Source organism: Aptenodytes patagonicus, chromosome Z, assembly GCF_965638725.1.
Source record: "Aptenodytes patagonicus chromosome Z, bAptPat1.pri.cur, whole genome shotgun sequence".
Taxonomy (NCBI): domain Eukaryota; kingdom Metazoa; phylum Chordata; class Aves; order Sphenisciformes; family Spheniscidae; genus Aptenodytes; species Aptenodytes patagonicus.
In genome coordinates, this window is record NC_134982.1 from 77,613,898 (window position 1) to 77,640,734 (window position 26,837).

The 26,837-nt window shown below is 43.9% G+C and overlaps 1 protein-coding gene across 1 annotated transcript in view; it reads left to right on the top strand.

The window, feature by feature from the left end:
- Positions 1-26,837, top strand: part of SVEP1 (sushi, von Willebrand factor type A, EGF and pentraxin domain containing 1) — a 135,192-nt gene that overhangs the window by 97,061 nt on the left and 11,294 nt on the right. The window contains exons 35-46 of the mRNA XM_076362088.1: positions 96-287; positions 2,287-2,454; positions 4,373-5,045; positions 6,458-9,237; positions 10,465-10,690; positions 11,789-11,944; positions 13,863-13,926; positions 14,643-14,816; positions 15,818-15,991; positions 17,953-18,126; positions 19,608-19,784; positions 20,672-20,842. Of these exons, the coding sequence (XP_076218203.1) occupies positions 96-287; positions 2,287-2,454; positions 4,373-5,045; positions 6,458-9,237; positions 10,465-10,690; positions 11,789-11,944; positions 13,863-13,926; positions 14,643-14,816; positions 15,818-15,991; positions 17,953-18,126; positions 19,608-19,784; positions 20,672-20,842 (5,129 nt within the window). The remainder of the gene's footprint in view (positions 1-95; positions 288-2,286; positions 2,455-4,372; positions 5,046-6,457; positions 9,238-10,464; positions 10,691-11,788; positions 11,945-13,862; positions 13,927-14,642; positions 14,817-15,817; positions 15,992-17,952; positions 18,127-19,607; positions 19,785-20,671; positions 20,843-26,837) is intronic.

The following is a 26,837-nucleotide window of genomic DNA, read 5'->3' on the forward strand; positions in this document are numbered from 1 at the left end:
TGTGTGCAGGTGTGGATGAAGAGAGAAAAAGGATGGCTGATTACATAAAAGTAAAAGGCTCTGTGTTTGGTAGCACTTCTTTTCTTCTAACTCAGATGCAATGATGGATACAACTTAGTGGGTGAAAAGGAAATTCTGTGCCTTGCTAGTGGCATTTGGAATCATCCTCCCCCCTCCTGTGAAATGGTGACTTGTCCTAGCCCACAGGATATCAGCAATGGAAAATACACACTCACTGGCACAACCTACCTTTCTGCTGTATCATACACCTGTGACAATGGATACAGGTAAATGCAGGAACGTTCCTGAGCCAAATGCAGGCAGCATGCTTGCTACAAGGTCTAAGTTATGTCGGAAAGAGACAAAGCTGGGATCATTGCTCAGAAAGATAAAATACTAAAATAGAATTTCAAAAGACTTCTTTATGTCTTGAAATACTTTCTGTATTTCATCCTAAATTGGAGCAGTTCAAGAAGGTCATTCAGGATTTGATAGATAGATATATAGAAATATATACATGCAATGCTTTCATTATCAAGCTCAAAGACATATCAGAGAAATAGTTGTCATTATTTTTGAAAGTTCTCATTTGTCTTTAAAGAATATCATACCCTACAGCTTTAGTGCATACCCAATATTATTTTTGCTATTGTTTTAAAGTGCCTTTGGTGAAAGAATCTTCTGGAAGTTACTAATTTACTCCTTGAACTCTTCGTAGTAGTTATTTATTCTAGGCTTTTCTTCTGTTTTACATTTGTAAGCAATTATATTGGAAAAAAATTTTTAATATGCTGCAATTAAAAATTAATACAGTAATGCTATATCCAAGGATGTGGCTTTAAGCGCAAGTTTCTTCCTTTCCTGATATCTGCTTGTACCTCTAGCAGATTTACTCTGACATAAGCAGTCTCATATGGACCTGTTTAGGCCTGAATTTTTTCTGTATTTTCCTGCTGCAAGCATTCCCTTGTCCAGATGCAGTCAGGTAGGTGAGGTGTGCTTGTTTGGTGAATGTTTTAATCGTGTTAATACAAACGGATACTTCAGCTGCAGTCCAGTGTAGTGTTAAGTCATAGATCCACAGTGTGGGCTTATCTGTACCCCACTAAACCAGGCAGTGTTTGTACCAATGTCAGTGAGGTTTTTGACCATGGACTTAGGACATACAGGCAGCAAATACCACATCAGTTGTGACTCTTTCCCTTTACCTGTCTAGCATAGCTTGGTGAGAGAAGTCCTCTCTCCTGTTGTCACCGCTCCAGGGGAAGCCCTCCCAAACAGTGTCCCTCTTATGCATTGTTTCTGGACCCGAGTGTGGACCCAGTCTCTTCCTTCAAGCACCTCTTATGTGCTTTTTGTCTTAAACATATTGCCACAGGTAGGCACAGCCCACTGCCCTGACAAGGGCCTGTGCCATACCTGTAAGGGTTTTATAGGTCAGTGTTGTTCTCTTCCATTAACCCCTGAGCTCATTTCTGTCAACTAAATATGGTGGTCTAATACTATTTGAGACTAAACTGTAGGCAATCAGACACACCTGTGTAGGGCTTTCAGGTATGACATGGGACCTACTGGGAATCCATAGCCAGCTGACACAGCAGCTGGAGGCCAGGGCGTTCACCCAGGGCGTCTCAGGGTGGTGTTGAATACCTCTGTTTAGACAACTGAGTCACACCTTTTGTACCAATGTATTGCTGTTTCCTCAGCTAAGGAAACCAAAAAATACCATCAGCTTCAAATGTATGTGGCCATTCACTCCAGCAAAATCCTTTACCTCCTGAAGTAACTGAATGCCTTTTTGTAAACAAACATGAACTGGAGCATTTCCTTCAGTTTTCTGAGTGAAGATAGTGTTTAAGTCCTTGAGTGAATAAGGTCTCAGACTGAGGCCTAGTTGCAAGTCTCAAGATTGGCATGGTGTTGATGGCATACAAGTAAATCTTGAAACATAAATAAATATTTAAGCACCCTGTAACTTTCTTTTGTGGTTCAAAGATGGGCAAAGCTACAGCAGAAGGTACGTGTGTATCTGCATAGTGCATTGAGGCCCCACATGAATTCCACCAGCTCTCTCTTCAAAATAATCTGAAGACCAGCTTTTTTGACAGCGTCAGCAGTCCTTTTTCATGAACAGAGGGTGAGATTCTGGCTTCTACTGAAGTCAGTGAGAGACTCCCCTTGGTTTCACTGGGGCCAGGAAGTCAGTGAGAAGCAAAGCACCTCTTTCCCTCTCTGTTCCTCACCTGGACTGAAATGACAGCCTTAATAATGATCTTTGTGTCTCAGCCTTCAGGGACCTTCTGTACTTGTCTGTGCGTCTTCAGGGAACTGGAACAGCACACCTCCAGCTTGCAACATTGTCTCTTGTGGATCCCCTCCTGCCATCAAAGATGCGGTCATCAATGGAAATAACTTTACTTTTGGAAACATGGTCTCTTACACGTGTAAGGAAGGGTATGTAGATTAGCACTACTGGACTAATAGTCAGGATGAGTAAAACTGGTGCACTGCTTCACAAGTCCTTTATAACTGCACACTAATTCATTTTTGCTGTGTCTGTCTTAACCTTCTGGAAATTAAATGTGGTGGAGATTTTTTTTGTGGGCTGTCAAGTTAGTATGGGGCACATAGGCATTTCTTAAAGTAGTTTCACTGCAGCTGAATACAGTCTGGAAGAGGAGAATGGAGAGGAGTCATGGGGAATGATAGACCAATTCAATAGGAAGCCCTGTCCCTTGGAGTTACTACAGAACTAGTACTTCTGTGGTAAACTCAAGGCCCTGATCATAAAGAATTCTCTATATCTCTTCAGGCTATAAGCAAGCTGCTTGGTGTGTTTTGAGAACTGTCTGTTCTGGTGTTCTAAATTCTGCTTCCTTAAAACTCCTCATTTATTGAGATGCATTATTTTTCTTTGATTTCCATCTACTCAGTGTAGTGACCTTTTCAGACTGTATTTCATCAAAGATGATGCTCCATTTTGATGACGTCAAGCATGAATGTAATGCTGCACACTGATCCTGCAAGAACCTTTGCACATGCTTATCTTTACAGCCTGTGAGCAGTCCCATTGAATTTCTTGAAACTGTTCTGTCCAAAAGGCAGAGCAGGTATGCCGACCTTTTGCCAGGCCCTAAGTGACTGGAAGGTTTTCTGCTCCTTCTTGATGTAAAAAGATAGATTGATAAGCCATCATTTTTCTTATAAACTGGCTTTGCAATATTATTTGAAACGTAATTGAAGCAAAGCATCCTTATTCTGTTTTCTTGACTGTATTATGATTTAAAAAGCTGCTTCTCTTTCCTGTGCAAGCATTTTAAATGGGATAGGATAGCAGCATTTAGAGGGTCACAGCTGTCTGTGACAGTGAATAGAGTGGGTCATATTAAACATTGGCACCTAATAGGCTCTTTTTCTGGAGTCCAGTCATGAGGCTTTGAAAACAAATCCTGCAAACAAGACAAAGCACTTTTACAGATGTTGCCATCAAAATCTGAACAACCAGTTTCCAGCCTGCAGCTGGAAGGAGTCACTGGGAACTTTGCAGTAATTATTGTTTCTTTGCTTTCTGTGAGAGCACACTACAGAGATTTCAAAACTGAGGAAGAAGATAGTCACAGGTACTGTGACTATACTGTTGCATGTTTAAGCAGCAGGGTTTTAAGTGGGGTGATGAGTAGCATGGAGTAATGCCTGTGACTGCATCCCAGAGACAGATTAGAGAAATACAACTACACTAACAGTAATCATGTGGTAGAATTTAATTGTAAAAGATTATTTTTTTCTCTACTCAGCATTAGTTTTTTTATTGGCTTTTATAACAATTTTTACAGTGTTTTTTTAAGAAGAAGTTGTTAGAAAATTGCCATGTGCATTATTGGCAAGACAATCTCTGGGTAACTCACTAAGGAGTTTCTCACTGCTTGCAAGTGTGAAAATTGATAGGGCTGATACAGGAACCCAAAAGGCCTTTATGGGCTTTTCATCTCTTTCTTTGTTCAGTTCTGCTAAAGGGGAAGAATTTCTCAGTGGGATCATTTCTTTGAGGATTGCATGGACTGTCGCAGCACAATACTAGGTTTGTTGTAGTAGTTTCAACCAAAATGGAAGTTCAGGAATGGTAATCAGATGGACAGACAAAAGAGAAGCAATATACACAAGGTGTGCTAGGATATCCCTCATTGTGATACCTCACCCGTGGACATGTAGGCTTTAAAATTTTCCTTTTGAAGTTGATAATAGCTTTTGTAAAGGATCCTGTTCTTCCGGGGTGCTAGCAAGCAAGCTTGTACTGTAGGGGCTTCAGGAAACTGTAGGTAGCATTTGACAGTGCTTGTCTTTTTGACTTCCTATGTGGTTTCCTTATCCACAGTTACACGTTAGTTGGCCCTGCAACCATAGAGTGCTTAGCCAGCGGCGAGTGGAGTGTGAGCCATCAGCAGTGCCTGGCAGTATCCTGTGATGAACCACCCCATGTGGAAAATGCATCACCAGAGAGTGGCCATCGCCTCTTTGGTGATATAGCTTATTACTTCTGCTCGGACGGCTACAGCCTGGCTGACAACTCTCAGCTACTTTGCAATGCAGAAGGGAAGTGGGTGCCTCCAGAGGGCAGGGAGATGCCCCACTGCATAGCTGATTTCTGTGAAAAGCCATCCACCGTCTCATACAGCATCCTGGAGTCCATTAGTAAAGCCAGGTTTGCAGCTGGCTCCATCGTGAGCTTCAAGTGCATGGAGGGCTTTGTTCTGAACACTTCAGCCAAGATCGAGTGCCTTCGAGGGGGCCAGTGGAATCCTTCTCCTTTGAGCATCCAGTGCATCCCTGTTCGCTGCGGAGAGCCTCCCCACATTAGCAATGGCTATGCCAGTGGGGCCAACTACAGCTTTGGAGCAGTGGTGGCTTACAGCTGCAACAAGGGGTTCTACATCAAGGGAGAGAAGAAGCGGACCTGTGAGGCCACTGGCAACTGGAGTGGCAGTTTGCCCACATGCCACCCAGTGTCCTGTGGAGAACCACCGCAGCTTGAGAATGGCTTTATTAAGGTACAGAATGAGTTTTCTGATCTGCCTGGTACCATAGCAAACTGAATATGTCTTCGCAGTTGCCACTGTTGGGGTTTTCTTTCTTCTGTTTTGCTCTCCTGTTAAAATTGAGAAAACACATGACTAAACGGAATAAGCAAAGGCAAAAATGGGTGGATCTGCAGCAGAATCATGTCTGAAAAACATGGACACTTCCATGGGATTTCCTATCTTAAAGTGGGTTTTTAGTTAGGAGACTCAAGATGCCATATGACAGTCAATTGATTTCCTTAATGTCTTACTCTTCGTTTGTTTGGTCCATGGGTGGCTTTCCAGTGCCATCTGGAGACATTTGAAGTACTGTTGCCAGTTCACAAGCCTTGCTCTTTTCACTGCTATGAAAAAAAATCTGATTTGCAATAGATAATCACCTTGGGATAATTTCTCTCCTTTCGATGCAAGCACACTTCTTTACTGAAGTCAGAACTTCCCTTTCCTTATCAAATTACATTGCAACAATGGCCGAAGTTAAAAATCTCCTTGTGGCAGCCCAAGCCTGTAACAACTACTTAACCTGTGTTGTGCTTTGATGCACAAGTGTAATATTGTGGTAATGAATATCAAAAACACTATTGTAAAGATTTGGCTTTGAATTTTTAAAGCATTTTTCTTCTGAACATCCCCCCTCCTTCCCTAAATCCAGCCACCAGGGAATCTGCATTTGCTAAAAATTGAGGGGGAGGTTTGCATCCGAGTTCCTACATGGGCTTCCAGCAGTAATAGCAACAATTTCTGTTCAGACTCCCACACAGATATATCCTCTAATTAGTGCATATCACTCTGTGTTGTCTTCCTTAGTTAGGATCACTCCTCCAGATATTCCTTCCAGTTACAGACATTTTTTAACACCTCAGTCAGAGCTCAGCCTGCAACTTTGAGGGGCTTCTCAGCTGCCTGCTCAAGACCCTGCAGCTGCATATGTGGCACTTAAAAACGTCTCCTAGTAGTAGTACATCTGAAGGCTCCAGCCTTGAATATGTCTGTAAGCTAAAGATTCATAACAGCAATAGGCCATTTCATGGCAGCTTCTCCTCACCCATTTCTTTTCTGTCTTCCTGTCTACACATCTTTTGGCCTCATGGGTCAGGAAGGGGGAAAGCAGAGGAAATACTTTCTAGCTTTTACCTTTTAATCCTTGAATTTTCTGTTTTCTTTTGATGGTGCTCTCAAATTTCCTGACAGCAGAGTGCATCATTTGAGGCAAGACATTCTGTGTCAGTTATCTGCATTCATTCCTTTGCAGACAGCCTTTACTGCTGTCTGGGATTCAGCTAGAAGCTAGACCAAGAGAACACAAGAAATTAAATCGGTCTCCTGTTGACCCAGTCATGTATCTTCATTTCAGACACGTCCCCGTCTTATCTGTTTTGCAGGAAACAACTGGACGCTTCTTTGAGAATCAGGCAAATTATCAGTGTGAGTCTGGCTACCAGCTGGTTGGGAGCTCAGTGTTTATCTGTCAAGCCAATCGACAATGGTACAGTGAATCACCTCCTTACTGTGTTCCCCTCAGCTGTGGAAAACCACCACCCATCCAGCATGGCTACTCCAAGGGAGAAACTTTTGATATGGGCTCCAAAGTTGAGTTTTTCTGTGATGAAGGCTATGAGCTGATTGGTGATGTTTCTTGGACATGTCAGAAGTCTGGGAAATGGAACAAAAAGCAAAGCCCGAAGTGTGTGCCAACAAAATGTCCAGAACCACCCTTGGCAGAAAACCAGCTGGTGTTGAGGGAAGTGACTTACCAAGTTGGTGTTGTACAGTTCTCCTGCAAGGAGGGTTATGTTTTGCATGGCTCCTCTGTACTGAAATGCTTGCCCTCCCAACAGTGGAATGATTCCTTTCCCTTCTGCAAGGTTGTACAGTGTCCTGCACCCCCATACATCCCCTTTGGTGACCCCTTAACTTCATCCTTTCATTTTGGTAGCACTGTGAAATACATCTGCGTGGATGGGTTTTTACTGAAGGGTGAGTCTACCATCAGATGCCAGGCTGATGGCTCATGGAGCTTGCCTTTGCCAGAATGTATTCCTGTGGAGTGCCCCCAACCAGAAGAAATTCCGAACGGTATTGTTGATGTGCAGGGCCTCACCTTCCTTAGCACAGCCCTCTATACATGTAAACCAGGCTTCGAACTGGTAGGGAACACAACTATCCTCTGTGGAGAAGATGGCCAGTGGCTTGGAGGAAGGCCAGCTTGCAAACCTATTCAATGCCCAAGGCCTAAGAAGATCCTCAATGGCAAATACTCATTCACAAACTTCCATTATGGGCAGACTGTTAGGTATTCCTGTGACAGAGGTTTCCAGCTCCAAGGGGAGGAAACACTGAGATGCCTAGAGACAGGGGAGTGGAGTACAGAGGTTCCTTCCTGCAAAGCCATAAATTGCCAGCCCCCTCAGCCCATCGAGAATGGCTTTGTGGAGGGTGCAGATTATAGCTATGGGGCCATGGTCATATACAGCTGTGTGCCAGGCTTCCAGCTGTCTGGCCTTGCCATGCAGACCTGTGAAGAATCGGGCTGGTCTAGCTCCACACCAACCTGCCTCCCAACAGACTGTGGCCTGCCTCCTCACATTGACTTTGGGGAGTACATGCAGGTGAGACATGGGGAAAGACGTTCTGACCAGGAGAGTGTTACAGAGAGTCCCTCCCTTTCGCCTATGTTACTGGCTGACAATTTGAAAGACTTCAAAAGTTCCTTGAAGGAGGACAGTGCAATGCAGCTCACCACTTTCTTATTTGGAACTACCATTTTATACACATGTTACTCTGGCTATGAGCTGCTGGGAAACCCTGTTCTAGCTTGCCAAGAAGATGGAGCTTGGAACGGCACTGCCCCTGCCTGCATTTCAATAGAGTGCACCTTGCTGTCACCCCCAGAGAACGGTTTTTTACATTTCACTGAGAACACGCTCGGTAGCGCGGTGCAGTACACCTGTAACCCAGGGTTCACACTTGTTGGCTCTGACACACGACTATGTTTGCCAAGTCGGCAGTGGAGTAACACTGCTCCATACTGCAAAGCAATAACGTGCAACTCACCTACCCAGCTTATGAATGGGAACATAAGAGGGGAAAATTACACGTATGGGAGTGTTGTCTACTATGAGTGTGATCCTGGATACCAGTTAAATGGCCCCACAGAGAGGAGATGCCAAGAGAACCAGAAATGGAATGGCAGTGAACCAATTTGTATTCCTGTTTCCTGCAGCCCACCACCAGTTTTGGAGAATGGTCAGGTGACTGGAGAGGAGTACACGTTCCAGAAACATACAGAGTACAGCTGCAACGAAGGTTTCCTGTTAGATGGGGACAGGAGTAGAGTCTGCCTTGCAAACGGAAGCTGGAGTGGAATCGCTCCAGTTTGCAAAGCTGTGACCTGCCCTGTGCCGCTGCCTCTTCCCAATGGGAGAACTAGTGGCTCAGATTTTGGCTTTAAGAAAGAAGTGCACTATCACTGCAACGAAGGATATAGCCTGCAAGGAGTGTCTACGCTTACCTGTCAGAGTGATGGTACCTGGGATTCAGAAGCTCCACACTGTGAGCCAGTCATTTGTGGACCTCCTGAAGATATCTCCCACGGCTTTCTGAATGGCTCAGGCTTTACCTATGCGGAATTTGCCCAGTATGTGTGCTTCCCTGGTTATGAGCTGCATGGCAATCCTTTACGGCAATGTTTGTCCAATGGCTCCTGGAGTGGAAGCCTTCCATCTTGCCTACCCTGTCTGTGTCCTACACCACAGATTCAGAATGGGGTTGTTCTTGGTACAGATTTCAGCTGTGGGAAAAGTGCCCAGTTTCAATGCCTGGAGGGCTTCAAACTGCTAGGGCCTTCTGAAGTCACCTGTGAGGCAGCTGGCAAGTGGAGTTCTGGGTTTCCTCGCTGTGGGCAGATTTCCTGTGGCTCTCCACCCATCATCCCCAACACATTTATCAATGGGAGCAGCTCTGCAGATGAGAACACCATCATCTATACCTGCTTGACAGGTTTTGTCATGCGGGGGAGTCCAGAACTGACTTGTGTGGAGACTGGTGTCTGGAAGAAGCCATACCCAAGCTGTGAGCTATTAAGCTGTGGCCCACCACCTTCTGTCCCAAATGCAGAGGTTCTTGGGAACACTTACACCTATGGGAGCAAGGTCCAGTACAGGTAAGAATGCTGTTGCCATTCTGTTTCCATAAAATCTCTGAAGGAATGAAGATGGAAGGTTTATGCACCCTCAGTTAGTGCAAGTTTTTAAAAGACTTGGAATAAAAGTTATGCCCTATCATGTGCTCAGATTGACAAAGCCCGCATTCCCATGCATATACAAAATATTATTTGGACCACTATCAAAACTCCAGCAAGGTATTTCAGCCTGTTGCGCTGCAGTCCTCCATCACCTTTAGCTTCCTATTCCCCTTTGTGCTCCTCTTCTCTGAAACACTGGTCTGGACATTCAGGTTTCCTTAGCAGGTGGCAGCAACAGTGAGCAGGGTGTGCAATTTTTCTCCCCTTTTGGCATCCCATTTACATCTTCCTCCTGCTTCAGGTGCCTGTTGTAATACAGAAGGGCTGATCTCCCTCCTGTCCCATTTTCTGTACTGCAACACTGCACTGTCAGCAAGTGTTGCTGATGCGAAATTACTCCTTTGTCAGATAGGAGAGAAAGGGGGGTTTGTTAATTTTCTGAAGCGTGCACACTGTGGATCTCTTTCTTCAAGGTGAGGAATTCCTTGGCAGAAGGGGAGATGGTTTTCTGGCAGTAAAAGCAAGTAATAGTATGGGACAGAACTGGGAGATGGCATGTGGATTAATTTAATAGTATCGGTTATTTCCATGCATCTTTAACAAGGTGAAGGGGGTGCTTGTGTCTGCCTTTCTACAGGTGAACCCACTTGTGCAAGCCAGTTGAGTTGCTCTTGGTGAAGCACCATGTGGAACAGAACGAATCAGCCTTAAATGTCTAAGGAAATGGCCTGTGGTCAGCCTAGGGCTTGGTTTGTTTTTGGAAGACAGTGAGATCGTCTTTAGAATTGCTTGGCACTCACACACTGTTTACCTAACCAAAAGCCCTCCTTGCAAAGGGAATGGCAGTGCAAGAACTGCACTAAAACATTCAGTACCCTCCAAGCACTAAAGCCACCAACTCACTTTCCATTGTGGTGCTGCAGCAGCATGAAGCAGCTGGAGATGAAGTCTGAAGTTTCCAGCTCTCGCAACAGAACAAACTCAGACCAGGCATGCTTCTTACAGGGTTACCTTGAAATAATAGAGAAATCCCAAAGTGTGCTTATGAACAACTAGTGCTGAAAAATGAGTGTCTGACTTTGTAATTTATGGGTTAGCTCATCCCTAGCTGTGTCTCTGTGGTCAGGTCTTCATGCTGTGTTGCAGATGCCTGGAGGGCTACACAATGGTGACAGAGGTGGATGTATGCGTTTGCCAGGAAGATGGGCAGTGGTCTCCTCAAAGTATTTCCTGTTGCCCCAGAAAGTGTCCCCTCCCAGGAAATATCACCCATGTAATCGTACTTGGGGACAACTTCACTGTGAACACAAACATCACTTTGTCATGTGTAGAAGGCTATACTCTGGTGGGAGCAAGCACATCTACATGCAAGGTATAGTGTTATTTGCACTGTTTTATTTGGCCGGCTTTGTTGAATTCAAGAATCCTCCTCATGCCCTCATTAGCTTTTGGCTCTTAATTGCACACAACAAAAAAATTTAAAGCATGTCCTGCAAAATATAATATGCTTCCTTGTTGCCCAGTAACAGCAATTACTAGTTTTCCACGTATAGACTTTCCAAACTAGAAATTATTGATTTCTTCTTCCATCGAAAACTAATGCTGTCCTTTAGAAAAGCATTCCTCTTACCACATTTCAGGGAATAAATCATGTCTGAGATTTTAAAAAATAATGTCCAAAATTTCTAATGTATTATGGGGATTGTGTACAGAGCTCTTTTTCTCCAGAATAATGGGCAGCACACATTTTAATCCACTGTGCAGCTGTAGAAACTTGAATCCTCTGTATGTTAAAGAGCAAACATCCTCATCAGTTCTGCTAGTAACCTCTTGTCACATTAGCTTTGGACAACCTTGACTTAAGCTTGTAAATAGACTCTTTAAAGTCAGTAAGTGCTCATATGAGAAAAGCTGAGCATGCATGTTTTTGCAGAATCGGCACTTTGTAAGGAAAGGTTCTCCCCTTATTTTGCTGTTTCAAAGATCTGTGAAGTAGGAATAGGTGTGTTTGATGAGTGTCTCTTCAGGTATCAGACTTTATCCTTAGAGAGTCTGGGAAGGCAGCTGAAGCACTTAGTCATGGTGTTAGACATTCAGCCAGGAGAGAAGTACAGAACATGGAATGAGGCAGCTGTAGTTTTCATTCTTCTCCTGATGTGTTCCCTGAGCTATTAGGTGACCTTGTACAAGTGAACTTGTTTTTCCCTATTTCCTTTTTGTTCCTTCTGTCTTATAAGTCTAAGCTGAACATTCCTGCCAAAGCTGAGCTCCGGTTTATGTTGACATCTTAAAAGTGTTACTTAAATTACTGAGTTTTATTAAGGATTGCACAGATAATATTACATTAACCACATCTGTACACCCACAGCCATTGGATGCTTCTACTATGATTTTCCTAGCTTTTTCATTTAGATGTGAATTAAGCATATAAAGTGGTGCCTTCACACTTTTAATTACATTTATTTTTCAGGAGAGTGGCATTTGGGTGCCACCGTTTTCTGATGACATCTGCATTCCTGTGTCCTGTGGGACCCCAGAGCCTCCAGAGCATGGATTTGTGGTTGGCACTAAATACAACTACAAAGACGTGGTTCTTTATAAATGTGATTCTGGCTATGAATTACAAGTAAGCAAGCTCAAATCTCAAGCACTCTAAACCTTTAGTTGTCATTTTCAGTTCTTATGTGATGACTGTGAGAATGTATTATGTCTGGTCCACATTGATGTATTCCCTTAACAGTCACAGAAGTTGGATATCTGCTGTTATTGTTATTGTCTGTAGAATGCTCCTGGTATGTCTGGGATAGTCCTTGAATGACTTAAGGGTATAGTTGAAACAAATATAAGCATCCTGTTCAGAGATACATGTTCAGCAGATACCTTTCAGTGTTGGGGTTTTTTTAACTGAAGGTTGTTTCAGGCCTCTGCAAATACAGCATTATATATGCTTGTGACCATAAATCACAGCAGAGTTAATTTCTCATGTATTGCTCTCTTGAACTGGTTCTCTGGCCAGAGTTAGACTGCATTCTTCCCTCGATTTCATAATGTCCCAAGCATTGTGTCTGCTGCATTGTGCCTTTCAGACTGAAAGCTCCTGACAAACTCCACTGCCCTCAGTTCTATGACATTGCTAGATGGTATGAAAGTGATATCTCTTGTTTTAGTAAGGCAAAGAGATTCTAGTTTGTTCAATGGCGGCTTTACTCCCTGATGGAGAAGGGAACAAAGTTCTTTCCTGTCCATTGTTTTTATTATGAGCATTGGGCTTTTATCCCCACCTGAGCTCTGGAGCAGCACTGCTGTCCCCGTTATCAGGACTCAGGCTAGCCAGTTCAGTGCTGCCTCAGGTGTGTTTTCAAAAGCTGCAGTGAATTCAGAAATGAAAGTATGTTGCTGAGGCACAGCATGGCCTCCACCATCCCCAGGTGATGGCAGAGCAGGGCACGGTCCTGTCCAGAGGCATGAGGTGGTGAGGTGTCTCAACAGAGGCTGGCTTTTAACGCTCTGTTTTGTGAGTACCAAGCAGAATGCAGGATTGTGCTTCCTTTGTACTGTCGTAACACCAATCATAAATTAAGAACTTCATGCATGTGAATTCACCCAGTCAGGAGTGAATTAACTCAGTCCCTCAATATGAAAACAAGGACAGTTTAGAGAATGCTTAGGTAACAATAAACTTAATTTGCATTATGTTGCCACGTATGTAATATCACTGGGGATGGAGGGGTGGGTTGGTATTTAGACAGATAGGTAGAATTGCCATTTCAAGTAATTTTTGGAGATAGTAAGCCAGTGCTTTCATACACTAAAAAGTCCTTCCAAGCTTTATATTCCAGCTTCGCCACCTAGCGTCAATCTGCTGTTGAAGAGAAGTCCCGCTTTTTTTCCTTTGGGAAGCAAAGTCTGTTGGGTGTGATGCCATACAGCACTCATGTCAAACAGCTGCCCTTGTCAACGGGTTTGCTTTGTAATGAAAGTACATTACTTCAAGGGACAAATTTGTATGTTGTTCTCCATGTCTTGGAATAAAATAAGAAATAAATCCTGGGCTATTAGACTGGCTTTAAAGCCTGTGCATAAGAAAGAAATAACATTATTTATAAGCAAATTTAAAGAATGAGTGTTGGGGATGTGGTCAAAATCAGTATGTTACATTTATAAAACACAAGCTTGTACTATTGTTGAAAAAAATGCTAGTTAGATTTTCTGTGAGTCATGGAAGGAGAAAATTTGTCATCATAACACATTCCTGGGAACAAGAATGGTAAAACTGACAAGAAAGATGATACTCCAGGGAGAACGACAAGAGAACTGACTAACGGGCCGCACAAACTTCTGGTTTATAAACAATACCCATCACTTTGCAGGAAAGAGTTCTACCCTAAACTCTGCTAGTAGACTTGGGCTGTAGCATTTAACTAACTCTTTACATGGGTTACACTTTAGGGAAAATGTCCTTGCCTTGCTGGATACTAGAGTTGATGGGAGAAAAGAGTTGGCTAAGTAAAACTGTTCTTTGAGCATTTTCTTTTGTTTCACAGGGTGATGCAGAACGGACTTGCCAAGACGACAAGCTCTGGAGTGGCACAGTGCCCATGTGCAGAAGTACGTTCCACCTGAGTTTATCACTTAATGTTGGTCAAGGGTGATTTTACACAACAGAAAATACTAATGCTCATTTTGCTTTATAACTCATACTGTCTGCATTTGCCTGAAAATTTTTGATAAGTACCACTGATAATAGCCTGGAAGAGTTGCAGAATTGCTGCTGTGTGCAGGTAATAGTGTGAAGAAAATCACTACACCTTTCTTCCTTGCTCCTGTATCCCTAAGAAAGCTGTGTGGACAGCTTCCAAGTTTAAATAGTTCTGACACTTGAGGTCATGGTTTCTGGGGTTGCTGAGGACCTCTGAACATGTTAGTTGCCAGGAGTCGCAGGTACTTAGCATTCTCAAATGTAACTCTATGGATATTCATTCTCAAAGGTACATCAATTCTGTGAGATGTCTGATGCCCACTAACTGCAGTGCCGAAATAGTTGTTGTCTACATAAATACTTACGTGAACTTCAGCTGTTGGCTGTAAGTGGCAACAGTGGAATTTCCCAAGGCTTCCTGCCAGCACAACTGCAATAGATTTTGTCTTCTAGCAGGAAGTGGAAGCACCAAGCATGATGCTATTCTGCTACTCAGGGGCAAATATCTGGGAATGCCCAGATAAATGTGTTCTTTCCCTGTTTCTAAGAGTAAAACGTGGAGGAGCTGTGAACAGGACAGGCCATACACATTATGTCTGACTGGAACGTATTCCTTATGTTATAGGATTATCATGTGGACCCCCAGACATGATAGAAAATGGATCTCTTCAGGGAGAGGAGTTCCTGTTTGGCAGTGAGGTTTTTTACAGCTGTGATCCTGGCTTTGAGCTACAGGGACCAAGCCGAAGGATTTGCCACGTTGACAAAAAGTGGAGCCCATCCGCCCCTTCATGCACACGTAAGTAGCAAGCTGAGCAACATGGTGGCAGTTTTCCAGGAGAGCCTGGGAACAAACAGAGAGAGTGCTTTTGCTGGCTTCCTCCCAGTCTCCCCCTCCAGCTGGAGGGCTGTAACAGGAGAAGCCAGAGGAAAAGCCAACAGAGAAGTTCTCATTGGCAGTTCCTCCCTGATCTGAAGGGAGCTCCTTTTGGCACATTAAAATGGCACAAGCATAGAGTTGTGCTCAGGTCAGTAGGGGAGGAGTGTGGCCTTCTATATTTGGTTTGCCTTGCATTGTGGTGTGCAGGGCCTTGGACATCATGTGCTGGGATGGTTTGTCTCTGCCATGCCAAGGCTAATATATCCTGGCCACTCTGTATGTCTGGAGATCAAGACTGTTCCCTAGGATCAAATCTTGGCTCTCTGTGCAGCAGAAGGTGATTAACTGTGGGAGGATGGAAAGAAGGATTTATGACTTACTTCATACAGCTTATAAATAAAATGCCAAGATTTTATAGTCTTTACCAATAAATCATTTCCCATCTTCTCATGGTGATGTCATAGTCCTACCCCTTGCATTCTTCTCTCTCACCTTTGGCCAATTTGCCTGGTCTCCACAGTAAGTGTGGGACAGGGGGTAAGATCCTTCTTAAGTGCTGTCATTTTCTTGGGGACATCTTGAGATCACCTTCCACTGTACAAGGAGCAAAGAAGACTGCAAAGGCAGCCTCTGGCATGCTCAGGAGAAATATTCTGGATCACTCTGTTTGATTGAACACACCTCATATCTTACAACACCGTCAGATACATTTGGGCACATTCTCTCTCAGGTGTCTGCAGCCTGACCCCCAGGAGAGGGGGCGTATTGTATAACCCTTCTCCATAGAATACTTCACAGCTTCTTTCTTCCCATCTTTCCATTAATTCAGTGTGTGAACAGAGCTGTCAGACAGTGTGTAACAGACAGACAGAATGGCCTTCTTTGTCTGTATAAAACCAAAAAGTTTTCTCCTCTCCTAGGAATTACTTGTGGGCTGCATCCCTCAATAGAAAAAGCAGAGGCCATTTCTACAGGAAGCACATACAGAAGTAATGTAACCTTTGTGTGCAGCTCTGGATACCATCTTGTTGGGCCCCAGAATATCACATGTCTTGCCAATGGGAGCTGGAGTAAACCCTTGCCATTGTGTGAAGGTAACTGTTTGGTTTCATGGCCTGGCACATTCCTATCTGGGATAAGCAATACCTCCTCCCTTTTGCATGCGTATCATATGATCCAGGGATTGAGCTGCTTTCGGGAAGCAATTCTGTAATGTGCGTTAAAAATGGTGCCTGAAAAATGAAATGTGTCACAAGGAGCACTGCCTGTTGCCAAGCCAGAAAGAGCTTAGTCATCATTTTTCCTAAGGTTTTAATCTGCAGTTTAACACGCTTAATGAGAGATGAGATTACTTACCATCTCAGAAAATCAAACCCCTAACAAAAGGTGATGGACTGCAAGGACAAGTGACTTTTCTCCCAGTGGCCTTCTGTAGTCAATTATTAAGTTGATATTCTTTTTCTGAACTTTGAGCCCCAAGGGCAGTCTCAACAGCTGAGCCTTTAACCTCCACTCTCCTCACATGAACAAACACTATGAATGCATGATGTGTACCATTTTGCAAATCACTGCTTTCAGGTGCTCCCTCAGTAGGTCCTGTTGCTCATGCCACAAAGCAGAATGAGTGCCGAGCAAGAACTGTCTGTGTCATATGGAGTGGGCAGCAGTGGGTGGAGACAAAGCTTTCAACACAAAAAGAGAACAACTTAAGATCCCAAGTTTGAACAGATAGCCAGTATTGTTGAATGACTGTTCAAAATGTAAAGCATATAGAAGCTTACTAAATTGCAGTATCACTAACTTTTAGATATGAGTGTTCTCCATTCCTGGCCTCTTTGCCAGGAAAATACAAAATCTGGGCTTCACACTTTTCCTTTCCTCTCAGAAACACACTAGCTCATTTCTTGCCCATCGCACTTCCTTTCAGGCTGTTCTTTTCCCTGCTGCATATACCTCAGGTCTCCCAAGCTAGACTTTAGACCCAGCGTCCTGCTTGCTTTTCGTAGTTGCTTCTGGCATTCTTACACGGAGCTGACATGTTGATGTCTCCACACCCAGCTGCACACACAGATTCAGAGGGGACCAGCATGCTGCGACAGCTTCACCGAAGTAAGACAGACAATGATCTTCCACTCAAGGCAGGTATTAGGCTCCTGTCACCAGAGCCATGAAAACTGCATGAGGGCTAGGGACCATCAGATGCAGTGTTGGGCAACCGCACAATGCACAGATCACTGTGCACTACAGTGCCCTAATGCTTTGCAGACCTTATAGTAGCAATGTGGAAAGTTGATAGGGGACATCTGCATCAGAGAGGAGGTCTCTAGTACCTAGCCAGGCACCTAAGAAAAGTCACACACTAGCAGTGCTGAACAGACATCAAGAAGACCATCTTGAACAAGGTCGAGCACAGCCACTTCACCAACTCCTCTCTTCCTCTTGCCTGACGGCCTTGTGTCTGTCTGATAGTTTAATCTTCAGTCATCCCATTACACAAACCACCTAGGAAAGTCAAATGGAAAATGGGATGCAGAACAGAGTCTCTTGTATAGCAGTGGTAACCCAGCTTGGACTGTCTGCCTGCTGGCTTCAGAAACACAGCTGAGAATCTTGAGAGGAGCAATTAGTAATACAAGTGTTGGCATCTTGCACCAAACCCATCCTGCATCTCATCTGGTATTTCTTGTCAGGTGAAAAGGAAGGCGCAAAGGGCTGCAAGTTTCTGGGGTATCTCTCAGCAGCAAGAAAGAACCATTTCCATGTTCTGTCCCACTGACCCCAGTATGAAGTCATAAATGTGTCCTCTCCTCCCCAGCACTGCCACATTTTGCCAACCTGAAAAACATGTGGCTGTGGCTTTTCTCCATCACTGGGAGGAGCTCCTTCCCTAGCTTGGCTACATTTCCTTCCCAGGCCTACTGAACTCTCCCTCAATGCTCTTCATGATTTATTAGTCTGTGGCTGCTACTTTAAACATATTGTGGGAGCAATTCAGGAACTGTTGGAAGTCCAGGTCTAATATCAAGCTGAATTAATGAGAGCTCTTTGTTTGCAGAGACCAGATGCAAAGTTCCAGTTTCCTTGCTGAATGGGAAGGCGATTTATGAAAACAATACAGTTGGCAGTACAATAGCATATTTCTGCGAGAGGGGATACAGCTTGGAAGGGGAACCTGTGGCAGAGTGCACAAGAGATGGAAGATGGAGTAATCCCTTGCCTCTCTGTAAACGTGTGTGTTTGCTTTGTAGTGAAAAAGTGGTCTCAATTTGTAAGCACTAAAGGCTAGGCTGCTCTTCATTTAAACTGACAGTAAACAAGAGCAACTTCTGCAGATCTTTGTGGAAATGTACTGTAATTTTCTTCTGGAGTGGCCATGAGCAGAATTTGTCACTTGTAGTTTGAAAAATTGTTTTGGCCTACATTGGGAGATTTGTTAGTGTGCATCCCATTTTTACAGAGGAACAAAGGGAGCAGTTGCTGAGACATGTTAAAGCATTAACTTGTCTGAGTGTATTTTTGTGACAGTAAAAAAACAAGCTGTGTTCTGCGTAGCTCCCTTTAGTTGGAAAGCTGACATAAAATGGAGTCAATTGTAGTCAACCACTTGATACATGAGGAGCAGGTGAGAGAAAAGTTTGGAGGAGAAGGCAAAAGGGAGACTTTATTGTTGTCTACAATTGACTATTGGGAAGGTGTAAAGAAAAAAGATCCAAACTCTTCTCAGAGGTGCACAGTGGTGGGGGACACAAGTTGCAACAAAGGAAATTCCAATTAAGTATTTGAAGAAACTTTTCATCATCATAGCAGTCAAACACAGGAACAGGGGCCCAGAGAGGACGTGAAATCTCCATCCTTGGAGATACTCAGATTTCAGCTGGTCAAGTCCCAGCGCAACCTCTGACCTAGTTGGCCCTGCTTTGAGAAGGAGGTTGGATTTAATGGCTATATAAATTATTCTGTGATTCTGTGAAATAGCACCTGACACACGTGTGCTGTGCACACACACCCACAATAGCCTTCCTTGTTGCTGTATGTGTCTAATTTTAAGATATACTGTAGTCTTAGGGTGGTTAATTGAGACATTTAATTTTTGTATTACAAAGGACTCATAGGATTTTAGTTTCAGGAAACTGGCATCAATCTCTGCTGTATATAGAGTCCAACCTTTTCCACATTCATGATGAGATCAACAGACCTTGCAAAAATAGCTCAGCAAGCTTACAGCCAGCAATAAATAAGATCATCAGAGAAATTCTAAACTCTAATGAATGTTATTGTAAGTCTCTGCTCAAACACCTGGATTTTTGCTGTTCTTTATTGGTCCAGCCCCTCAGAACAAGAAATAGGACAGGTCTGGCTCTTTTTTGTAGTAAGGTTATGGTAAACAGGAAGGACAAGAGAGAATGGTTTGATAGTAACAGGTAGGGTATTCCCCACTTAAATCCTCACTATGTCTTCTACTGGTGTCAGTAGAGTATGGTAGCAAGCCATGTGACAGCAGAGAATCAAACCTTTTATTATTATTTTATGACCCAAATCTCATAACTTTACATCAAATTACAAATTGGACTTGTGTGCAACATCCATTTCTATTGCTTTTTGTATGATTTGATTTTGAAATTTGCAGAAACTATTCTAAAGTATTCTCTTCCTTCCTTCCATCCCTTTTTCCTCCCTTCTCCTTTTCCCTCACACCCTTTCTTTGAACAGCAAACCCTTGTCCTGTGCCTTTCGTAATTCCAGAGAATGCCCTTCTGTCCGAGGTGGATTTTTATGTTGGTCAGAACATATCCATCAGGTGCAGGGAAGGCTACCAGCTGAAAGGGCAGTCTGTAATCACCTGTAATGCTGATGAGACCTGGACACCAGCAACAGCTAAGTGTGAAAGTAAGTACACGAGGTACAGTTCTGCAGGGGTTTGGTACTTTCCAGAGGGCTGGTGACCACAGCTATATCACACAGGAGCGTGACAGCACAGACATGTCAGCGGAGCTCTCCACCTAGATGCAGTTATTCTGGAAGAAGAGAGCTTCTGTCTGCTATTGCCATTTGGAGAGGTGGGTCACTCTGAGATCTAGGCACATAAAGGTGACCTAAGAAGCTCTACAGAAGAGCTATTTCTTCTTTCTTTCTAACAGTTGTTTCTTTAAAAGGATCCAGAATATGTCTATGTGGGTCGATGCCCCAGGAGCATTTGCCCTACTATCTACTAGGCCCTACTGTAATTTTCTTCTCAATTTACCTTTTGCAAGTACTGGAGCTGGGATTGGTTGTGGGATACCCTAAATATCCTGAGAATGATTCCTGTGAGATTATGGGTGATGAGACAAGGGTTGTAAGGAGAGGTACTGCCTTTTAGTGTATTTATTGACACTGACAGAAGCATAGTGTCCTTTTGCAGGCATGTCTGAAAGCTTTTTGGCTTCTTGCAAGCAATATTGTTTAGTTCAGACAATGACATCACCTCACTCTACAAACCCAGTCTCATGTATATCTTGGGACCATCTGAAAGTTTCTGGTCTATATGGTGGATATAGCCATTGTTGCATTACCTAAAACTGCTGTTCCTGGCCATCTCCTTGCTCGCTGAGTATCCGTACAAGTTCTCCCTGTGAGTGTCTGCACCATGAAGAAGTCCTACTTACTGATTTCCCATCAGAGGTGTCTCTCTGGCACCTCCAAGGTCCTTTGTGCAAAGCACTGTGTCCAGGCTTAGAAACTGTATCGTGTAGGCATTACAGCTCACCAGCCTCTGGGTGATTTCTTTTGTTTAGAGATATCTTGCGGCCCCCCAGCTCACACAGAGAATGCTCTGATTCGTGGTAGCTTCTATCAGTATGGAGATATGATCACCTATTCATGCTACAGTGGGTACATGCTGGAGGGGCCTCTGCGGAGCATTTGCTTAGAAAATGGAACATGGACAACACCACCTACCTGCAAAGGTAAGTCTTTTTTATGAACAGAAGCATATCTTAACTTGCCATAAGCACAGAGATGTCATCCTAGCTGCAATAAAAATGAAAATGAAATTTTTGCTAGTTTCAGTACAGTCACGGTTTCACCCAGGGCATTTTAAGTGCAGGGTGTTGCTATATTTTGAAGTGAAAGAGAGGGCTTCCACAATTTTTCTCTTTAGTCCTTACTAATCGTACAGTTTTCTTTTGCTAGAATGTTGTGTCCCACACCTAAGATCCTCTCCTCCTCACATCTTTTGTGAGAAAGTGACAGAACCGGTCATCTTTCTGACATGCTGAGCTGTTTCAGATAAGCACTGCCAGTCAGTTTTTTACAGTCAAAGATCAAGCACTGCAGAAAACAAAAGTAAGAGATCCAATGGGTGCTTAGTCTGTCTCACTGTGTGTAGAGCTTGGCAGGTCCTGAAAATTGTTTTGCAATAAAATACTTAAGGATAGGTTGATACAGCTCACTAAATAATACACACAAAGTACTGCAGAAAATTCATGGTTTTAACAAAATACCAAAGGCAAAGTCTAGCCTTTCCACCCTTGGCATACCAGCAGGAAAATGTCACTTTCTAGTTTGCTGAGCTAAAAAATTCACTTGTTTAAATTACAGAATTAACTGTTCCACACATAAGATTCAAATAAATAAAAAGTTTTGAACAGAAGATGGGGGAAACCAATACAAAACGTAGAAGAGATGATAAACTAAACAGTTAAAAACAGATATAAGCATCTTCAAACACTAACTTAAAACCAGGATGAGGCATAGCAAAAGGGTTCCAGGGTCACAGGGCTTTGATGGAAGAGATCTTGCCATCTGCCATTTCCATATCAGAAGCTTGACTAGCCTTCTGCTGCCGGGTAGCTATAGAGCAGTAAGTTAGCTGCACCCTGAAGTCTTATCTCAGATGATGTAACAGCAACCATACTACAAACTGAGCCTTAGGTATTTTGTTTAGAAATTTGAGTATTAAAAGCAAAAAACCTTAGGGCATATCAGTGGCCAGTCACAAGCAGCTCCATTCCCTAAGCTTGAGAACTCCCACAGAGGAAGGAAGGTGCCAGAACGCTCATCTGGGAACATTAAAGCCATCATCAAAGTTGTCAGGTCTGCCTTTCCTTCTGCAAGTCTCAGCTCCCTATGTCGAAAATAAAAGCAACAATCGTTCCTCCCTCCTTGGCGGTTTTCTGTTTAGGTCAGAAGCCCTTTGGAGATGGAGGATTCTATACTGTGTTAAGCCTGACTAATCAGGGTCCCCTTGTCAGTTTTTTTGACAGCAAAATATTATGAATGTTAAGACCTAGACAAGCTGAGTTGCCCTACTTTATGAAAGCAGGCACTCTGTTAAAATTCTGTATCTGATAGTTATAATTGCTTTGCCTAAAAATCACGGATCAGTAGATCATTTTGAGGAGACCGAGAGCCAAAGAAGTGGGCTTGTAACTCCTGAATGTTTCAGGAATAGAGAAGCTGCTCCTGAAAAACAGGTTTCTCCTGGTTATGTGACCATGGCTTGCCATTGCCATGAAGAATCACCCATCAAGTAGCCAAGTAGAGAAGATTTACAGTAAAAGCACCTGAGTTACTTCAGATGTCAAGAGGTATCCAAAAGTCCTGCTAGAAATTTACACTCCCAAAGCACCAAGCCCTTTCTGAAAAGTTTGCCAAGTATCTCATCATTTCTTTCTAAACTGTGGTGGCTACAGAATCCAAGGGATCTCTGCATAATAGCTGCTCTACCTAAGCTAGAATTCATTAGCAAAATTATTTGGATATTATCTCTTCAGATTGTAACACTTCGGATTCTTCAACTGCCCCTTTAATATTGCTAGCTTTACTTTTTATTCTTATAGAATATTTATTAGTTACACAGACCCTACTTTATGCCAAGGGCTGTCATTTTCTGCTAAGAGAGGTTCTTGCCACTGGTTACTAGCAACCTGGAAGGGATGATCTGCAAAGCGCTGTCAAACGTGTCCTGTTTGCAGCACCATGGAGTCTACTGGGACTGTTCAGAGGAATAAGAGTTAGGGAAAATTACTTCAAAAAACGAAGTGATGTGGTGGACAGACGATCAGGGTGTAGTGCAGGAAAACAAAGCAGAATAACCTGCCTTTTGGTGTGTTAAGGGAGAGGAATTACAATTTCCCCCTCTCTTTTCACCTAAAAGGGGAACTAAAAAGGACCAAAGATGTTTCTGAGAGGACCAACCTGTGTTTTCATGACACATGTCAAAATAATCTTTCAAAACTGCTTTATAATTCATTTGAGGGATTTGCCTAACAAAAGGCCTACAGGACCCAAGCCTTTGTGGTCTACATCAGAAGCGACATGAAAGCACTCTTTGTAATGACTCATGCTGCATTTCTTGGTTTTGGCTCTATGAGTTGATTATTAATGTGTCCTAAGCCTGCTTGAAACATTCTGGCCCGGTTGAACAGGTTAGTTAACGTAAATATTATAATTTAAAAGCAGACTTCGTTATCTTCTTTGGGAGAGCTCTCACCACAGCTGCACTTGCCTGAATCACTGCTGGTTAGAGGTTGCAGGCCAGATTCTGATCTGAGTTTCAGGGGTGAGAAGTATTAGCCTGGATCTGCCTATCGTAAACACCTGCAGGACTCGGCAGACTGCACAGATGCACACAGCTTGTCTGACTCCAATTTTTTCTCTCTGAAATGCTCTAAAATCTGTGTTGTCTGTTTGCCCTCTGCCCACATCTTGCTGACTGGGAGTGGTCAGTGTGGAGCTGCCAACCAACAAGTTCATACCCCGTCAGCAAACAAGAGCATTATGAGAGGGCAGCTGAGGCGTGGAGGAAATTGTTCACTTGCAACCACAGGAAAGCTTTTTGGCAAAGCTAGGGACAGATATCAGAAATTATTTTTTCCCCTTCTTACCCATGTTTGTCTTCCAGCAGTGCAATGCTTTTGTGTCCTGTGGAGATAACTCTCAGGCATGGATTTACAAGGGGATCTCAGAGATTAAGATTGATACTGTGAATGTGAGATCTACTACCACTAACTGAAGTCACAGTTAATGGTTCCCCTTCTCTGCCCAGCACATCAGGACTGCACTTGCCCTGCTTGCTTTTACAATAGCAAAAAAAGAGAATGAGATCCCAGCTTAACTTCCCGCCCCAAGCCTTTCTCCCGTCTTGTCTGTCGAGTGAAGAATAATCCCCACAGCTACAGACACAGAGTCTCTGCCTGCCTAAATAGGTGTATAACAAGTGCACACCTAGCGATGATACTCTTACTCATTCAGTTTCACAAGCAGGGCCTGGGCAGAAATCCAGTAAAAGCCTATCTCTGCCTGAGATCCTGGATCACTGAGCAGGATGGAGTTGTCGTCCAAAGCGATTTCTGTAACTCATAAAATATCCGCATCTTCTCCACTGACAGAGAGAAAATACATTTCAGAGACCATTTTTCATGGGCTTTGAATTTAACGTGGGATTTCATTTATACACAAACCTGCTCAAATTTATACACATATACCTCCCATCCCATTATACATTCATGGGATATTGTTTAAGTAATGTGGATCACACAAAGCTTTAAATGGTTTTTGATTCAACTTTCATAATTTTTCATTGCACAGAGGAAATCTGGTTGGCACACTATTCTGCTTTAGTCAATAAATAGAGACAAGTTCTCTGCATAGTCATAGATACCTTTACAACAAAAATAATTCAAAATACCTGTTAAAATATTGCTATTTCTGTGAACCCACTAGGGCCTAACGTCTCTTCTCCCATTCTCATTATCAGCTGACATTTGATGGGAAGGCTCTTGCAATTGAAAAATAAAATGGCAAAAGCTTTGGCCCCATTTCATAGAATCATAGAATCATAGAATTATAGAATAGTTTGGGTTGGAAGGGACCTCTAAAGGTCATCTAGTCCAACCCCCCTGCCATGGGCAGGGACATCTTCAACTAAATCAGGTTGCTCAGAGCCCCGTCCAACCCGACCTTGAATGTTTCCAGGACTGGGGCATCCACCACCTCTCTGGGCAACTTGTGCCAGTGTTTCACCACCCTCAGCGTAAAAAATTTCTTCCTTATATCTAGTCTAAATCTACCCCCTGTAGTTTAAAGCCATTCCCCCTTGTCCTGTCGCAACAGGCCCTGCTAAAGAGTTTGCTGCCATCTTTTTTATAAGCCCCCTTTAAGTACTGATAGGCTGCAAGAAGGTCTCCCCAAACTGAAGCCTTCTCTTCTCCAGGCTGAACAACCTCAACTCAGCCTTTCTTCATAGGAGAGATGTTCCATCCCCCTGATCATTTTCATGGCCCTCCTCTGGACCCACTCCAACAGGTCCGTGTCTTATGCTGAGGGCTGAGGGCTCCAGAGCTGGACGCAGCACTCCAGGTGGGGTGTCGCCAGAGCAGAGTAGAGGGGCAGAATCACCTCCCTCGACCTGCTGGCCACGCTGCTTTGGATGCAGCCCACGATATGGTTGGCCTTCTGGGCTGCGAGCGCACATTGCTGGCTCATGTCCAGCTTTTCATCCACCAGTACCCCCAAGTCCTTCTCGGCAGGGCTGCTCTCAATCCCTTCATCCTGCAGCCTGTAGTGATACCGGGGGTTGCCCCGACCCAGGGGCAAGACCTTGCACTTGGCCTTGTTAAACCTCATGAGGTCCACACGGGCCCACCTCTAGCCTGTCCAGGTCCCTCTGGATGGCATCCCGTCCCTCTGGCATGTTGACCGCACCCCTCAGCTTGGTGTCATCTGCAAACTTGCTGAGGGTGCACTCGATCCCACTGTCTATGTCATTGATGAAGATATTAAACAGTACCGGTCCCAATACGGACCCCTGCGGGACGCCACTCATCACCAGTCTCCATCTGGACATTGAGCCATTGACCACTACCCTCTGGATGCGACTATCTAATGAATTCCTCACCCACCGGAGAGTCCACCCATCAAATCCATACCTCTCCAGTTTAGAGAGAAGGCTGTTGTGGGGGACCGTGTCAAAGGCCTTACAGAGGTCCAGATAGATGACATCCGTAGCCCTTCCCGTGTCCACTGATGTAGTCATTCCATCATAGAAGGGCACTAGGTTGGTCAGGCAGGACTTGCCCTTGGTGAAGCCATGCTGGCTGTCTCAAATCACCTCCCTGTCCTCCATGTGCCTTAGCAGAGCTTCCAGGAGGATCTGTTCCATGACCTTCCCAGGCACAGAGGTGAGACTGACTGGCCTGTAGTTCCCCGGGTCTTCCTTTTTTCCCTTTTTAAAAATGGGGGTTATGTTTCCCCTTTTCCAGTCAATGGGAACTTCACCAGACTGCCACAACTTCTCAAATATGATGGATAGTGGCTTAGCAACTTCATCCGCCAGTCCCCTCAGGACCCACGGATGGATCTTGTTGGGTCCCATGGACTTGTGCACCTTCAGGTGCCTTAGATGGTCTTGAACCTGATCTTCTCCCACAGTGGGTGGCTCTTCATTCTCCCAGTCCCCGCCTTTGCCTTCTGCGGCTTGGGCAGTGAGGCTCAAGCAAAAAGTCAAAACAAGGCAACAAGGCAAAAAAGTCATCGAGTACCTCCACGTTCTCCATATCCCGGGTAACCAGGTCTCCCGTTTTGTTCCAGAGAGGGCCCACATTTTCCTTCATCTTCCTTTTATCCCCGAGGTACCTATAGAATCTTTTCTTGTTGCCATTTCAACAGACTCCAAGCTGTAGCTTGCAGCTTGGCATGGCTTAGCTGCAAGAGCGACTCAAGTTTGGCTCTGTCAGAGGAAGATTTGCATTATTTCCAATGTGGAGCTCAGATCTCAACAATGTTTCAGTGTGCTAAACCGCTGTTTGTATTTAATACTAACATTGAACAAGATCTGAAACACTCCAAACCTAAACTCATATTTTGCTCACCTAGTAACTAATTAAAGATAGGATGCAATTAACAGTTCAGACTGAGTTTCCTGAGGTTACTCTGTGTTCATAACTACCACTAATTAGA